This window comes from Corythoichthys intestinalis, chromosome 12 (assembly GCF_030265065.1).
Source record: "Corythoichthys intestinalis isolate RoL2023-P3 chromosome 12, ASM3026506v1, whole genome shotgun sequence".
NCBI classification, from domain to species: domain Eukaryota; kingdom Metazoa; phylum Chordata; class Actinopteri; order Syngnathiformes; family Syngnathidae; genus Corythoichthys; species Corythoichthys intestinalis.
The window spans coordinates 19500210-19517735 of record NC_080406.1 but is presented as its reverse complement, the minus strand read 5'-3'; the positions used below and the strand labels follow the sequence as shown (position 1 = coordinate 19517735).

The window sequence follows — 17526 nt, the reverse complement described above, 5'->3', positions numbered from 1 at the left end:
AATCGATCAAATAAGAAAATGAATAACTTGTGAAGATGCTGTCTGAACCTGGCAAGAACCTGCAGTTGCAATTACAAATGCTTTGGTATTAATATCTTCATTTTATTTTTCCTGCAATGAAAAAACACAAAAGAGAATGATTTAAAAAAATATTTTTTTTTATGAATATCATTTTACACAAAACTCCAAAAAAGGGCCGGACAAAAGTATTGGCACCTATTGAAAAATCATGTGATGCTTCTCTAATTTGTGTAATCAACAGCACCTGTTACTTACCTGTGGCACATAACAGGTGGTGGCAAAAACTAAATCAAACGTGCAGCCTGTTAAAATGGATTGAAGTTGACTCAACCTCTGTCCTGTGTCCTTGTGTGTACTACATCTAGCATGGAGAAAAGAAAGAAGACCAAACAACTGTCTGAGGACTTGAGAAGCAAAATTGTGAGGAAGCATTGGCAATCTCAAGGCTACAAGTCCATCTCCAAAGACCTGAATGTTCCTGTGTCTACCGTGCGCAGTGTCATCAATAAGTGTAAAACCCATGGCACTGTGGCTAACCTCCCTAGATGTGGACGGAAAGGAAAAATTGACGAGAGATTTCATCGAAAGATTGTGCGGATGGTGGATAACGAACAATATAAGCTGTTCTGCAGTCCAAGGGTACAACAGTGTCAACCCGTACTATCCGTCGGCGTCTGAATGATAAGGGACTCTATGGTAGGATACCCAGGAAGACCCCACTTCTGACCCAGAGACAGAAAAAATCCTGGCTGGAGTTTGCCAAAACTTACCTGAGAAAGCCAAAACATTTTGGAAGAATGTACTTTGGTCAGATGAGACAAAAGTGGAGCTTTTGGGGGAAAAGGCATCAACAGCGAGTTAACAGGAGAAAAACGAGGCCAAAGAAAAGAACAAGGCCCCCTCGGTCAAACATGGCAGAGGTTCCCTGATGTTTAGGGGTTGCAATGCTGCCTCTGGCACTGGACTGCTTGAGCGTGTGTATGGCATTATGAAGTGTGAAGACTATCAACAAATTCTGTAGTATAATGTAGGGCCCAGTGTGAGAAAGCTGGGTCTCCCTCACAGGTCATGGGTCTTCCAGCAGGACAATGACCAAAAACACACTTCAAAAAGCACAAGAAAATGGCTTGAGAGAAAGCACCGGAGACTTCTAAAGTGGCCAGCAATGAGTCCAGACCTGAAACCCATAGAACACCTGTGGAGAGATCTGAAAATGGCAGTTTGGAGAAGGCACCCTTCAAATCTCAGAATCCTGGAGCAGTTGGCCAGAGAAGAACGGTCTAAAATTCCAGCAAAGCATTGTATGAAACTCATTGATGGATACCGGAAGCAGTTGTTCGCAGTTATTTTGTCTAAAGGGTGTGCTACCAAGTATTAGGCTGAGGGTGCCAATACTTTTGTCCGGCCCAATTTTTGGAGTTTTGTGTAAAATGATAATGATTTTTTTTTTTTTTTTTTTCATTGTCTTTTGTGTTTTTTCATTGCAAGCAAAATAAATGAAGATATTACCACTAAACCATTTGTAATTGCATTCACCTTCCGGGAGAAATTGAGCATTATCTGACAAAATCACAGGGGTGCCAATACTTTTGGCCAGCTCTGTAATCCTTTTTATATCAAAAACAAATTGTTACAATTGAGGATTCATAATGGAGAAAAATGTGTATTGGTTGCCATAGAGGAATTAATAGTAACACATGGAAAGACTTTGATTGGAAAACAAACACAAGGTTCTTCAGCACACCCCTGACTGTCTCTAAATTTGTAAATGACCCATATGTAATGAAGTGCTGGAGGGATGATTGGTGACCATACTCACATGTTTTGGGACTGCCTGAAGTTACATAATTTTTTAGAAAGGACTTAATTGACATAGTCTTGGGTGTTGTCTTACTGTTTACCTCAAAACAGTTTCTCCTGGCTCTAACCCGTGTAGATGTCTTTACGGAGGAACAAAAATATCTTTTGCACATTCTATTAATAGTGGCCAGGAAACTGGTGACTATTAAATGGAGGAATCCGCAGCCTCCCACAGTGGTGCAGTGGGAACATAAGTTGCGAGAGGTGTATGATATTGAGGCTTGAACTGCCAGGCTACAATTGATTTATATGGCGGAAAACACAGACGAAACTGAAAAAGCAGTTTCTGCTCTTGCACTCCTCTTTAAAATAAACTTCTGTATTTTAAGCCAAAACAATTGTTGTGTTTGATAGAACAATATGTCTACATGCTGCCATAGCAGATTCATGGCGCATTAAGCTCCCGAACTATTTTTAATTTGTTCGTTTTACCCTGTAAACCCCCGTTTACAGACGTCGCGCACCGCTTTTGTTTCAACCCAGCCATTAAACTCAGGTAATTAATTATATTTATTATTCAAAATGTTTGTCATTTTTAGCTTAGAATCATTCATTGATGTCTAATATTTCGTTAAAAAAAAAAAAAGACGGAAAAATTATTCACTCGCATATTTTAAACTTTTAAACAAATTACGTCACAATGAAAAAGCATGGAAGACGAAACCCAAGAATGTTGATGAACTCTGGGAGGCATGCAAGACTGCTTTCTTTGATGTTCCTGATGACTTCCTCAATAAATTGTATGAATCCTTGCCGAAGCCCATGGAAGTCATACAAAATATCAAATTTGGAGCTCACAGCACCACTACTTAATTCTCTTATGTTATGTAACATATTTTTGTATTTGAAGTACATTTTTGGTTTAGTTTTCACACTACTTTCTGTAGGCCACAAAACTTTTCTCTTGCCAAAATTTGACCTCTATGTCTTCATTAAATGATAAATCTTTTTTCAGTGGAACAAATATATTTTTGTACATTCAACATCATTTGGGAGGGTCATAGCTTTCATATGAGCTATTTCTGAAACCAATTGAATAATTCAAAGTCAGGTTATTAGCAATTGTCTCTACAAAATGGATAACCGACTAGACTTTTGTCAGGGACTGTATATTCACAGGTTGACCCAGATCCAGAAGAAATCTCCTGCTGCATTTCTCTCACCAATTTCATCTCAAACGCTTATACAGTATTTTATAGGAGCAAAATGTGAATTAAAGGGGTAAAATCTGTACTGCATCCTAAATCTGCACTCGTGATCCAATTTTTTTTTTCTCTATTTAGAAACAGATTTTCTTTAGGCGCAAATGCGAGCAAAATGCTAGCACTGTACAGCCATGGCCGGGATACACCCAGAATTAGTTGCCAGCCAATCACAGGGCACAATGAGACAAACAACCATTTGCCGCACACTCACATCAAAGGACAATTCTTCTGTACATGCTTTGATATGTGGGCGGAGAAAAACCCACACAGGCACATGCACATTCTACACAGGAAGGTTGGGATTAAACCCTTGATGTCAGAACTGTGAGGCGGACGTGCTCGCCACTAAACCACCAATTACTTTGATAATGAGTCCTGGACATTTGCCCCCCAAAATTCTGTCTCAATATTCTGGCATTTACCTAATAGAAATATATTATGTGGATAAACCCAAACTCTACAATTAGTTGGTGCTAAGATAAATTGATCTTTGTAGTAAAACGCTGACGTCATTCTGCTTTTAATATTGTCAACTTGATGAAAATAAAACTACTTTCTTGATGGTCTTTCTTTGTGCCTGCTGCTAATATATATATAATAAATTTAATAATATATGATTATCTTATATTTTTTTGCTGTCAGAGTGGCTAATTCAGTCCACGTGATGTTTATCTTAAACATATCACAGAGAGTAAAAGTGACAATTCTGTTTATTTTATATTAAAAATTTTATTTCAAACATGCAAAGAGACAAAAAACAAATGACAAATCTACAGGTAGTCTGTAAATGCCTTTTACTCTTATTGAACAATATTTAATGTAAAGTGCCTTATGAAATACTGTATGTATTTTATACATAATCTACACATGATATAATAAACACTATAAATATGCAGAATACATACCACATTTATGTTGGTTATAATAAACATACATATACATATTTAAATCATGCTTTTCCATACATGCTAATTCATAAATGATGCTCCTTGACCTTTTTTTAAGGTGGAATATTGACTGATTTATTATCAATCCAACATTGTATATACGGGAGAGGAAATCGGAAACAATGTAGACTGGATGTAGCAGCTTGGTCAGGGCGAGGCAGACGTGATGGATCCAATTGCTGGAAAGAGGGAGGTGAGGCTGTGGAGCATCCCAAATTAAAACACATTCATTTTCTAAAATGCATAAAGTACTGTGCTTACTAAAGCAATCACTTGAAAAGGCAAAGAGGAGAGTTAGGTGATTCAAAACATATTAGAGTAAAACAACTTGCAGCAACACACGTACCTCAATGTGGTTATTCAGAGGGCATTAAATTTGAAGGTGCGCACATTGAGATTACAGTATGTTGGTATCACAGGAGCCAGGCTTCAGTACGCGCAAAGTGACAATGTGCTTAAAAGCTCTTCTAAAACAAGGGTAGAACACGGCATATATCAACGGGTTCACACACGAGTTCAAACTATACAAATAAGTAACATAATTCATCACGTTCTCATGATAAGCCATCAGACTGACAATATTGTACGGACAGAAACACATCAGAAAGACCAGGACGACAATACCCAGAGTCTTGGCGGCCTTCAGCTCAGATTTCTTTGCTCTGAAAGGGGCAGAATGTTGTAATTTAACACATTTATTGTGAGAGCGCACGGCTCTCGCCTGAGACACTGCAACCACAAACACTCTTGTGTATAGAATGACAATGATGCCGAGAGGAAGGAGGAAGTTCACGATAATGTCCAGAATGCCCCCGATAAAGTCAATATGGCAAACACACTCTCCAAGGCAAGCGTTACCGATTTCAGGATGAGCCAATTCTTCCTTCAAAAGAATCCCACAATGGATAACAGCAGCCGACCAACAGAGACAAATAAAAAGTTGAATTTTTCTCACGGTGACTTTGGCAGTATAATGCAGAGGATCACAAATAGCCACAAAACGGTCGGCTGATATCAGCACCATGTTTCCTACTGAGGCAGACTGACAAATGAAAATCAGGTAACTCAACAGAGTACATGCAATCTCACCAAGAAACCAGCAGGATATGCTCATGGTGATCACAACTGGCATCCCCACCAAGCCCAACAGGACATCAGAGACGGCGAGGGAGAGGAGGAGGAGGTTGGTTGGAGTGTGGAGCTGCCTGCACAAACGCACACACATAAAACAATCGATAATGCAAACAACTTGTCATTATTAAAAACCCTTTCTAGGCAATTATGATTAGGCGGGACATCATTTAACACATTGGAACATTTCACTGCTGTCGCAATCTAATGTTAGGTTCAGAGAAAAAGAGCATGTACCTGAAGTGGGAGATTGAGATGACGACGAGCAGGTTGAGCAGTACAGTGAAGATGCATGTGGTGGGTAGGAGGACTATGAAAAGAAAACTCTGAGACAAATAAGACGTTGGCTTGCTGCAGGAGATGTTGCCTAAATGTGGGAAGCAGAGATCTGATTTGTCCTCAGTGTCCATAGAGAACCTTGAGGTCGAACAGCGTTCTGCCTAAACCTCTATGTTGTCCATCTTACTTTATGTGTTCTTCTCCCTCCCCCAAGCAATTGTGATTGGTCAATGTGGCCAAAATATGATGTCATGATGAGTGCCATAGCCCAGATGCTCCTTTACCTAATTTTACATATTCCTAAATGGCCTTAATAGTAGTACCTCAATCCAATCATTGCAACGAAAGTTTGAATCTCCGGCATTATCGAGCCAGATGACCACCGTGACCTTGCCTATCAAGATGATGCTGTTGTTTCTTTGGAAGCTTCTGATACGCTCAAGTAAATACACATGCAATATTTAAACTTTTGAAAAGGTGTTTTTTATTGTATATACGTACACATTAGCTTTGTGTTTTTACAAATTACTGAATCCATTGTTGTACAGTATTTATCATGTACAGTAACAGGGTCAATTAAAACACTTATGACTATGCATTGCTTAATATATACAGTGGGGCAAATAAGTATTTAGTCAACCACTAATTGTGCAAGTTCTCCAACTTGAAAATATTAGAGAGGCCTGTAATTGTCAACATGGGTAAACCTCAACCATGAGAGACAGAATGTGAAAAAAAAAAAACAGAAAATCACATTCTTTGAATATTAAAGAATTTATTTGCAAATCATGGTGGAAAATAAGTATTTGGTCAATACCAAAAGTTCATCTCAATACTTTGTTATGTACCCTTTGTTGGCAATAACAGAGGCCAAACGTTTTCTGTAACTCTTCACAAGCGTTTCACACACTGTTGCTGGTATTTTGGCCCATTCCTCCATGCAGATCTCCTCTAAAGCAGTGATGTTTTGGGGCTGTCGTTGGGCAACACGGACTTTCAACTCCCTCCACAGATTTTCTATGGGGTTGAGATCTGGAGACTGGCTAGGCCACTCCAGGACCTTGAAATGCTTCTTATGAAGCCACTCTTTTGTTGCCCTGGCTGTGTGTTTGGGATCATTGCCATGCTGAAAGACCCAGCCACGTCTCATCTTCAATGCCCTTGCAGATGGAAGGAGATTTTCACTCAAAATCTCTTGATACATGGCCCCATTCATTCTTTCCTTTACACAGACCAGTCGTCCTGGTCCCTTTGCAGAAAAACAGCCCCAAAGTATGATGTTTCAACCCCCATGCTTCATAGTGGGTATGGTGTTCTTCGGATGCAAGTCAGTATTCTTTCTCCTCCCAACACGAGAACCTGTGTTTCTACCAAAAAGTTCTATTTTGGTTTCATCTGACCATAACACATTCTCCCAGTCCTCTTCTGGATCATCCAAATGCTCTCTAGCAAACCGCAGACGGGCCTGGACGTGTACTGGCTTCAGCAGGGGGAGACGTCTGGCAGTGCAGGATTTGAGTCCCTGGCGGCGCATTGTGTTACTGATAGTAGCCTGTGTTACTGTGGTCCCAGCTCTCTGTAGGTCATTCACTAGTTCCCCCCGTGTGGTGCTGGGATTATTGCTCACCGTTCTTGTTATCATTTTGACGCTACGGGGTGAGATCTTGCATGGAGCCCCAGATCGAGGGAGATTATCAGTGGTCTTTTATGTCTTCCATTTTCTAATAATTACTCCCACAGTGGATTTCTTTACACCAAGTGTTTTACCTATTGCAGATTCAGTCTTCCCAGCCTGGTGCAGGTCTACAATTTTGTCTCTGTTATCCTTTGACAGCTCTTTGGTCTTGGCCATAGTGGATTTTGGAGTGTGACTGACTGAGATTGTGGACAGGTCTCTTTTATACCAATAATGAGTTAATACAGGTGCCATTAATACAGGTAATGAGTGGAGCCTCGTTAGACCTCGTTAGAAGAAGTTAGACCTCTTTGACAGCCAGAAATCTTGCTTGTTTGTAGTTGACCAAATACTTATTTTCCACTCTAATTTGGAAACAAATTCTTTAAAAATCAAACAATGTGATTTTCAGTTTTTTTTTTTTCCACATTGTGTCTCTCATGGTTGAGGTTTACCCATGTTGACAATTACAGGCCTCTCTAATGTTTTCAAGTAGGAAACTTGCACAATTCGTGGTTGACTAAATACTTAGTTGCCCCCCCTACGTAATTTGCTCTTAACTTTTAAGTATGTGATTTTCATTGTCTATACAAATTGCTGAATCCGTTGTTATACTAATTACAGTGCTGGCCAAAAGTTTTGGCACCCCTGCAATTCTGTCAGATAATGCTCAGTTTCTCCCAGAAAATGATTGCGGTTACAAATGCTTTGGTAGCAATATCTTCATTTATGTTGCTTGCAATGAAAAAAACACAGAAGATAATGAAAATAAAAAAATCAATAATTATCATTTTACACAAAACTCCAAAAATGGGCCAGACAAAAGTATTGGCACCCTCAGCCTAATACATGGTAGCACATCCTTTAGACAAAATAACTACATACAACGGCTTCCGGTATCCATCAATAAGATTCTTACAATGCTCTGCTGGAATCTTAGACAATTCTTCTTTGGCCAACTGCTACAGGTCTCTGAGATTTGAAGGGTGCCTTCTCCAAACTGCCATTTTCAGTTTCAGCAATTTCATTGCAACGAAAGTTTGAATCTCCGGGATTACTGAGCCAGATGACCGGCGTGACCTTGCCTATCAAGATGATTCTTTTGTTTCTTTGGAAGCTTCTGATACGCTCAAGAAAATACACATTCACTGTTTAAACTTTTAAATAGGTGTTTTTCATTGTATATACACATTAGCTTTGTGTTTTTACATATTACTGAATCCATTGTTTTATTCATCATATAATAGAGTCAATTAAAACACGGAGAAGCATTGCTTAATATATACTAAGGATGTAACGGTACATGGTGGTCGGTACGTGGTGCTCGGTTCGGAACGGAGGCGTACCGAATGACTTTCTGACGTAATGTAACCCTTACTTTTCGAGGCTCTGAGTCGATCGGGTTACAGTTTCTTTGTGTTGATTATATTTACTCCGTCTTCTCTACTATAATGAGGACCAACACGGTAGGACAGTATAACCCAGAAACGTCTACGGCGCGACGTGGCCGCCGCAAGAACGCGTGAAATGCGGGCGTTAAAGTCAATCAGCCAATGAACACCAGTCGTAGTGTGGCCGCGTGTTAGACGTGTCCCAGAAGCGGCTCAACACGACGCACGCGAAAAGAACGGCAGAGTTTATTATTTGACGCGCAATACTACTACCGGTAGCTAGGATCGGGCAGACCGGAAGTCACTTGCGTAAAAATACGGTTGATCCGGTCGATTTTCAAACTAATATGCAATGGTATCCTACTTTTTGAGTCAATCAAATCTCTTGAGTGGTAGATCGGGGCACAGTTGACTTGTCTTTGTTGATTTACTGCTGTCTTCTCTGCTATAACAATAACCAACACGGCCCCGTGTTCAATACAAAACCCTCCAACCACAACAAAACAAGTAGGAACTAATATTCACATAGGAACTAAAGTTATACAACATAAAATACTACATCACATTTGTAAAATATAAACACATAAAAAAATATAAATAATAGCCCATTTAAATAAAATAAATTGAAATGAGCTAAAACACCTGTAATTAAATGATAAGAGTAATACACAGATCCTGCTTACACAATTAAATCTATTAATTTCTGTGTGGCGCTTTACCTTGAGAAAATCCACCAATAAAGCTTTTGAAAACCGTTCATAAGAAAAAAAATGATTCATTTAGGCATTTCATTTGTAAAATACATGTTAAAATCTTTGTCATTGGGATTTTCTCTTTTTTCTTCTTTCTTTCAGAAAGAAAGCTGACCAATACGCGGGGTCTGAAAGGTAAATTGTTGTTGGATTATCTTTAAATACTTTTTGAGCAGAATTCTAGCTTTGTATAGGCTAATGTTCCTATTGTTGAAAGCACAAAAGTGTGTAATAAGCAACTAGCACATTTATATTTTGCATTTTGTTTTCTTACTGTACCGAAAATGAACTGAACCGTGGCTTCAAAACCGAGGTACGTACCGAACCAAGATTTTTGTGTACCGTTACACCCCTAATAGATACTAATAAAATGTATGTAATGTAGGGTTGGGAACCATTTCCCTCTGTAATCACAGGTTGACCCAGATCCCGAAAGCATCTCCTGTTGCAATGCTCTCACCAATTTCATCTCAAACTCTTATATTTTAAAGGAATTAATGTGAATTAAAGGGGTAAAATCTGTGCTCTTGGGCTCCCATTCTTTTTTCTCTACTTACAACAAATTTTGGGGGGGAAAACGCTCGCACTGTACAGCCCTGGCTGGGATACACCCAGAATGGGTTGCCGGCCAATCACAGGGCACAATGAGACAAACAACCATTTGCCTCACATTCACACCAAAGGACAATTTCAAAGCCTTCTGTACATGTTTTTGAGATCCGGGCGGAGAAAAACCCACACAGGCACAGGGAGAACATGCAAACTCTACACAGGAAGGCCGAGATTAAACCCTTGTTGTCAGAACTGTGAGGCGGACCTGCTAACCACTCAACCACCATTTCCTTTGAAAAAGAGTCCTGGACATTTGCCCCCCAAAAACCTGTCTCAATATTCTGGCATTTACCTAATAGAAATAGTATGTGGACAAACCCTAACCCTAGAATTAGTTGGTGCTAAGTTAAATTTATCTTTGGTGTAAAACAATGACGTCATTCTGCTTTCAACATTGTCAGCTAGATGAAAATAAGACTACTTTCTGTTTGTCTTTCTCTGTGTCTGCTGGGAAAAACACAAGTCTTGCCTCACGTGTCTTGTTGTCTTCACACCTCTAATTGCAGACCGCTGTCATCATCATCCTATACTAATAGGCCAAGGTGTGAATCAACAACAGTTAATGGTCGACCGAAACCTCCAAGGACATCCTCCCGGAGAAATGTAAGCTGTACGGGAAAATAAACTTTAAATTTCACAAGAATTGAAGGTATATGGTTTTTAACCTAGTGCTTCTTATTACCATGTTTATGAAGTTGATGAATAGTCGTTCAGTGCTGGTCTAGCCTCAGTCCACACTGCCGGCCAATCCGAGTTAGAGAAAACACTTCTGGGATCCAGGACTGAGATGACAAAAAGACCTTTTAAATGTGTCAAGTCTCATCTGGTTCCACTGTGAAATAGAGAAACAAATCAAATAGTGACAAGAATTTGGGCCCTACTTAATCAAAGCGGCGAACTGAAGAAGGTCTTTTCGTGGGCCCTGGTCAGCCATTTACTCATACTGTAGATTCACATCCCCTGACCCCTCTTACAAGCCCTGGTGGTAATACCCACCATTCGACTAGTCTTAAATCTAATCCGTTCAAAGGCTTGCTTAAGTCAAGCACGCCTCTGTCTGTTGTAATTGAGCTCTCGTGATGGATTGTCATTAACGCATTTGCTGCCATTGACAACGCTGAATCCCTCTCGTCAACAATGACACTAGAACATTCTCATTCCCTGTAAAAGCAGACGTGTTTTTGCATATCTTATGTTTAATTAGCATTTTGTTTTGCTTCGACTGCGTCGTCATGCTCATTGTCATCACAAAAACAGTTCATTTTATCCAAACATTACTGTTGAAATTTTGAAACATGTCAGTGCACTCTATGTGGTGTCCACTGTGAATGACGTCAAGTCGAGTTATATAAAAAAGAATGTATTTAAGTTATACATTCATTCATTCATTCATTTTCCATGCCGCTTTTCCTCACGAGGGTCGCGGAGGTGCTGGAGCCTAACCCAGCTAACTCGGGGCAGTAGGCAGGGGACACCCTGAACTGGTTGCCAGCCAATTGCAGGGCACAAGGAGACATACAACCATTCACGCACACACTCATACCTACGGGCAATTTAGAGTGTTCAATCAGCCTACCATGCATGTTTTTGGGATGTGGGAGGAAACCGGAGTTCCCGGAGGAAACCCACGCAGGCACGGGGAGAACATGCAAACTCCACACAGGAAGGCCGAAGCCCGGGATTGAACCCTTGATCTCAGAACTGTGAGGCAGACGTGCTAACCACTCAGCCACCGTGCCGCCATTTTAACCCTAAGTTATACAGTGGGGCAAATAAGTATTTAGTCAACCACTAATCGTGCAAGTTCTCCCACTTGAAAATATTAGAAATGCCTGAAATTGTCCACATGGGTAAACCTCAACCATGAGAGACAGAATGTGGAAAAAAAACAGAAAATCACATTGTTTGATTTTTAAAGAATTTATTTGTAAATCATGGTGGAAAATAAGTATTTGCTTCATACCAAAAGTTCATCTCAATACTTTGTTATGTACCCTTTGTTGGCAATAACGGAAGCCAAACATTTTCTCTAACTCTTCACAAGCTTTTCACACACAGTTGCTGGTATTTTGGCCCATTCCTCCATGCAGATCTCCTCTAGAGCAGTGATGTTTTGGGGCTGTCGTTGGGCAACACGGACTTTCAACTCCCTCCACAGATTTTCTATGGGGTTGAGATCTGGAGACTGGCTAGGCCAGTCCGGGACCTTGAAATGCTTCTTACGAAGCCACTCCTTTGTTGCCCTGGCTGTGTGTTTGGGATCATTGTCATGCTGAAAGACCCAGCCACGTCTCATCTTCAATGCCCTTGCTGATGGAAGGAGATTTTCACTCAAAATCTGTCAATACATGGCCCCATTCATTCTTTCCTTTACACAGACCAGTCGTCCTGGTCCCTTTGCAGAAAACCAAACCCCAAAACATGAAGTTTCCACCCCCATGCTTCACAGTGGGTATGGTGTTCTTCGGATGCAATTCAGTATTCTTTCTCCTCCAAACACGAGAACCTGTGTTTCCACCAAAAAGTTCCATTTTGGTTTCATCTGACCATAACACATTCTCCCAGTCTTCTTCTGGATCATCCAAATGCTCTCTAGCGAACCGCAGACGGGCCTGGACGTGTACTTTGTTCAGCAGTGTGACACGTCTGGCAGTGCAGGATTTGAGTCCCTGGCGGCGCATTGTGTTACTGATAGTAGCCTTTGTTACTGTGGTCCCAGCTCTCTGTAGGTCATTCACTAGGTCCCCCTGTGTGGTTTTGGGATTTTTGCTCACCGTTCTTGTTATCATTTTGACGCCAGGGGGTGAGATCTTTTATGGAGCCCCAGATCGAGGGAGATTATCAGTGGTCTTTTATGTCTTCCATTTTCTAATAATTGCTCCCACAGTTGATTTCTTTACACCAAGCGTTTTACCTATTGCAGATTCAGTCTTCCCAGCCTGGTGCAAGTCTACAATTTTGTCTCTGGTGTCCTTCGACAGCTCTTAGGTCTTGGCCATAGTGGAGTTTGGAGTGTGACTGACTGAGTTGTGGACAGGTGTCTTTTATACTGATAATGAGTTAAAACAGGTGCTATTAATACAGGTAACGAGGTAACGAGTAGGTAACGAGCCTCGTTAGACTTCGTTAGAAGAAGTTAGACTTTTTTGACAGCCAGAAATCTTGCTTGTTTATAGGTGACCAAATACTTATTTTCACCTCTAATTTGGAAATCAATTCTTTAAAAATCAAACAATGTGATTTTTTTCCCCACATTCTGTCTCTCATGGTTGAGGTTTACCCGTGTTGACAATTACAGGCCTCTATAATCTTTTCAAGTCGGAGAACTTGCACAGTTGGTGGTTGACTAAATACTTATTTGCCCTACTGTATATATGTGTTGATATGTCGCCACACTTTGTTCTGCTTGTCATTTTCCCCCCGCTTTGAAAACACGAAACGGGTAGAAATGTTCTTGTTCTCAAATATGTCTGTTATATCGTGACTGTGTAATGTTCATGTCACCTTATACAGTACCGTGGTATGAAAAAGTATCTGAACCTTTTGGAATTTCTTACATTTCTGCATAAAATCACCATCAAATGTGATCTGATCTTTGCCAAAATCACACAGATGAAAATACAGTGTCTGTGTTAACTAAAACCACCCAAATATTTATAGGTTTTCATATTTTAATGAGGATAGCATGCAAACTGACAGAAGGGAGGGGAAAAAGTAAGTCAACCCTCAGCCTAGGAAGACTTAAAGAGCAATTGAAACCAATTTTTACCAAACATTTTAAGTCATGTGTGTGCCCAATCAATGATGAGTGGTTTAAAGCTGCCCTGCCCACTATAAAACACACACTAAGAATTGTATTGACGAGAAGCGTTGTCTGATGTGCATCATGGCTCGGTCAAAAGAGCTGTCTGAAGAACTGCGATCAAGGATTGTTGATTTGTATAAAGCTGGGAAAGGATAAAAAAAAACATCTCTAAAAGTCTGGATTTTCGTCAATCGACAGTGAGAGAAGTTGTCTACAAATGGAGAGAGTTTGGCACTGTTGCTTCTCTCCCAAGGTGTGGCCGTCCACCAAAGATGACGCATATAGTTGAGCGCAGAATACTCAGGGAGGTTAAAAAGAACCCTTGAGTGTCTGCCAAAGACTTACAGAAATCACTGGTGCAGTCCAATATCTCTGTGTTCATGGGAGGACTCCATGGAGGAAGCCACTGCTGTCAAAAAAAAAAAAAACATTGTTGCTTGTTTAATGTTCGTAAAAAAGGCACTTGGACACTCCATAGAAGTTTTGGCAAAATATTTTGTGGCGTAAAGAAACCGAAGTTAAATTGTTTGGGAGTTACACAGCTTCATGTGTGGATGAAAAATCGAACAGCTCACCAACATCAACATCTCATCCCCACCGTGAGGCACGATGGAGGGAGAATCATGATTTGGGGCTGTTTTGCTACCTCAGGGCCTGGACAACTTGTAATCATTAATGGAAGAATGAATTCAGAGGGAGATTGACAGGCGGATCGGTGCAGCGTCTGCAGTGATGCGGACTCTGCACCGGTCCGTTGTGGTGAAGAAGGAGCTGAGCCAAAAGGCGAAGCTCTCGATTTACCGGTCGATCTACGTTCCTACCCTCACCTATGGTCACGAGCTGTGGGTCGTGACCGAAAGAACAAGATCCCGGATACAAGCGGCCGAAATGAGTTTCCTCCGCAGGGTGTCCGGGCTCTCCCTTAGAGATAGGGTGAGAAGCTCGGTCATCCGGGAGGGGCTTGGTGTCGAGCCGCTACTCCTCCGCGTTGAGAGGAGCCAGTTGAGGTGGCTCGGGCATTTGGTTCGGATGCCTCCTGGACGCCTCCCTGGAGAGGTGTTCCGGGCATGTCCCACCGGTAGGAGGCCCCGGGGTCGACCCAAGACACGCTGGAGAGACTATGTCGCTCGGCTGGCCTGGGAACGCCTTGGAATCCCGCCGGAGGAGCTGGCTGAAGTGGCTGGGGAGAGGGAAGTCTGGGCTTCCCTGCTAAAGCTGCTGCCCCCGCGACCCGACCCCGGACTAAGCGGAAGATAATGGATGGATGGATGGATGAATTCAGAGGTTTATCACGATGTTTTGCAGCAAAACCTGAGGCCGTCTGTCAGACTGTTGAAAGTAAAAAGAGGATGGATGCTGCAACATGACAATGATCCAAAACACAGAAGTAAATCAACTTCAGAATGGTTTCAGAAGTACAAAATACACGTTCTGGAGTGGCCAAGTCAAATTCCAGACTTAAACCCCATTGAGATGCTGTGGCATGACCGAAAGAAGAAAGTGATTCATGCCAGACATCCCAGGAATCTGATTCAACTACAGCAGTTTTGTAGAGAAGAATTAAGATTAGTCCTGATTGATGTGCCAGACTGATCGGCAGCTTCAGAAAGCGTGTGGTTAAAGTTATTGCTGCCAAAGGGGGTGGGGGGGCACAAAATATAAAATGTGATGGTTCACTTACTTCTTTTTCCCCCTTGTGTCATTGTTTGCATACTATCCTCATTAAAATATGAAAACCTATAAATGCTTGGGTGGTTTTAGTTAAAGCAGACACTGTTTTTTCATCTGTTTGGTTTTGACAAAGATCAGATCACATTTGGTGATTTTATGCAGAAATGTGAGAAATTCCAAAAGGTTCAGATACTTTTTCATACCACAGTATGGGGTTAACATTTTTATTGAACGTCTTGCAGAAGTGGCTCTTACAACAACACAATACAAGGAAAATGCACTCACATATCAGCACATCTACAAATCACGCATGCTCTCTTTTGACGAAATCCCAAATTCAAAAGTTCATCATGTGGGAAAAAAATGTTTGTTGTCTCCTGTGAATGTGACTTTCTTATAGCAATTGACTGGAAACTAGGATGTGATGCACTGTCAACGAACGTTCTCACTCGGGTTCCTTTGTTGTTAAAGCTGGACATCACAACTACTACTGCTTACAAAAAAAAAATCTAACTTTGTTTGAATGATAAAGTCTTGTATTAATAACATTGTCGAGGGTCATTGAGATCATGTGCCTCTTGTGTTTGTATGTCCTAACAAGTCATTTTCAAGTCATTAACATAGTTGTGTCCACATAGTCATCATCATCACAGGTGAATGATCATCATCATCATCATCATCACTATCATCACTCAAGAAACCACAAGCATTTACTTCAGCTCATGTACTGACAGTACACATATACCTACAGTATATAAGGGTTAAGATGCAAAAAAAAAAAAAAAAAAAAAAAATCTAGATTTATTTAAATAAAAATCTCAAATCTTTCTCTGCTTGACTGTTTTATGTAGAATGAGTCTTTTTGTCCCCCACTTCCACTTTAGGTTTAAAGATTGATTTTGAAAGTACTTATTCACAGGTTATTGTGTTATTTTAAAAAAAATAGCCTGCGTATTCCTCGTTGATATGTAGTCTCACACTGTAGCACTTTGCTTAATTAAATTATGAAGAATTCAAAAATGAAATTTTCTTAAACAAATAAATGTGTACACACATTTTGTATGATTGTGTTCATTTTGAAATCTCCTTCAGTAATTGGCAAATTGCTATGTATTTATTAAATTGATTAAATATTAAACCATTAAATAATTTATACATGTATTTTGCAATTTTTAAAAAAATCCATTTCAAATGATTGGTTGGTTAATTTCAATGAAATTACTGTATCTTTTTGAAGTCCAGTCTGCAAGCTCTGTCTTGATCCAAAATTACCTCAAGATTTTTCAGATTTGGGAGGAGCGCATTTGTTGTTGTTGATGTTCACTTTTAGGGGTGCAAATAGCAGTCAAACAAACATTTAAAAAAAAAAATAGAATTAAGTGTTCAATTTAAAAATTCACAATAAATAATTTCAAATCTAACTGAAACTCTTTTTTTTTTCTTTTTCTTTTTCTTTTTTTTTTTTTTTACATTTTACCAAGGAATAATTATATTAAACATATGAAAATATATTTAATTGATTCATATGTATGTTATTTTTCAATTTGAAGACATCGTTTAAAAAAACGCTCTACTGCTATCTGCTGGCTCAAATCTGTACGTACAACACGTCATCACAACATCCAGACAGATGTCTGATGCGTGCTTTAAATTTATCTTGATGGTCTTCGTCACTTTTCGGTCGTTTTAATAAAATAACATAGGGGACGCGTGCCTTTAAATAGTTACAGTCAAGATCAATTCAATCAGTTCAATTTCGAAATGATTTTGAAGCTGTCGTAAATGCCAGAGATGCAGTAAATTTACTGCATACTTAAAATAAATCCGATAAATAATACAATAATTATTTTCTACATCCTGGATGAATCATAGCCACGTTCATACAGTTAGATATAAACCAAACAGTTTGTAAATATGTTAAGTATTCAGCCAGTTAAGATTATTTTAATGGAGAAAATCACTCACATTAGGTCAGCTAAAAGAGCTCTGATGCAAGAAATGACCGCAATTACTCACTCCACCATAATCCATCTAGACGAAAAGAAAAAGAAACTAAATTAAACTCAGCAAGTTACAAGTATTTTAGTGGATATATTCACTCACTTTACATCCGCTGCAGTAGAGCCCGACGCAAAATGGCAACCCGTTACCTACGCCGCCCAATCCGCCTTTAGTCA

General features: G+C 40.0%; 1 protein-coding gene across 2 annotated transcripts; it reads right to left on the bottom strand.

The window, feature by feature from the left end:
• Window positions 1–3917: 3917 nt before the first annotated feature.
• Window positions 3918–5820, bottom strand: LOC130927224 (trace amine-associated receptor 13c-like). Of its 2 annotated transcripts, XM_057852900.1 has the most exons (3): window positions 5402–5820; window positions 5123–5238; window positions 4842–4916 (listed from the first exon to the last, which is right to left on the bottom strand). In XM_057852900.1, exons 1-3 carry the CDS (start codon window positions 5572–5574, stop codon window positions 4897–4899), a joined length of 309 nt encoding a protein of 102 aa, XP_057708883.1. In that variant the 5' UTR covers window positions 5575–5820; the 3' UTR covers window positions 4842–4896. The 2 variants fall into 2 exon arrangements, with proteins under 2 accessions (XP_057708882.1, XP_057708883.1); XM_057852899.1 differs by having other exon boundaries at window positions 3918–5238.
• Window positions 5821–17526: the final 11706 nt, after the last annotated feature.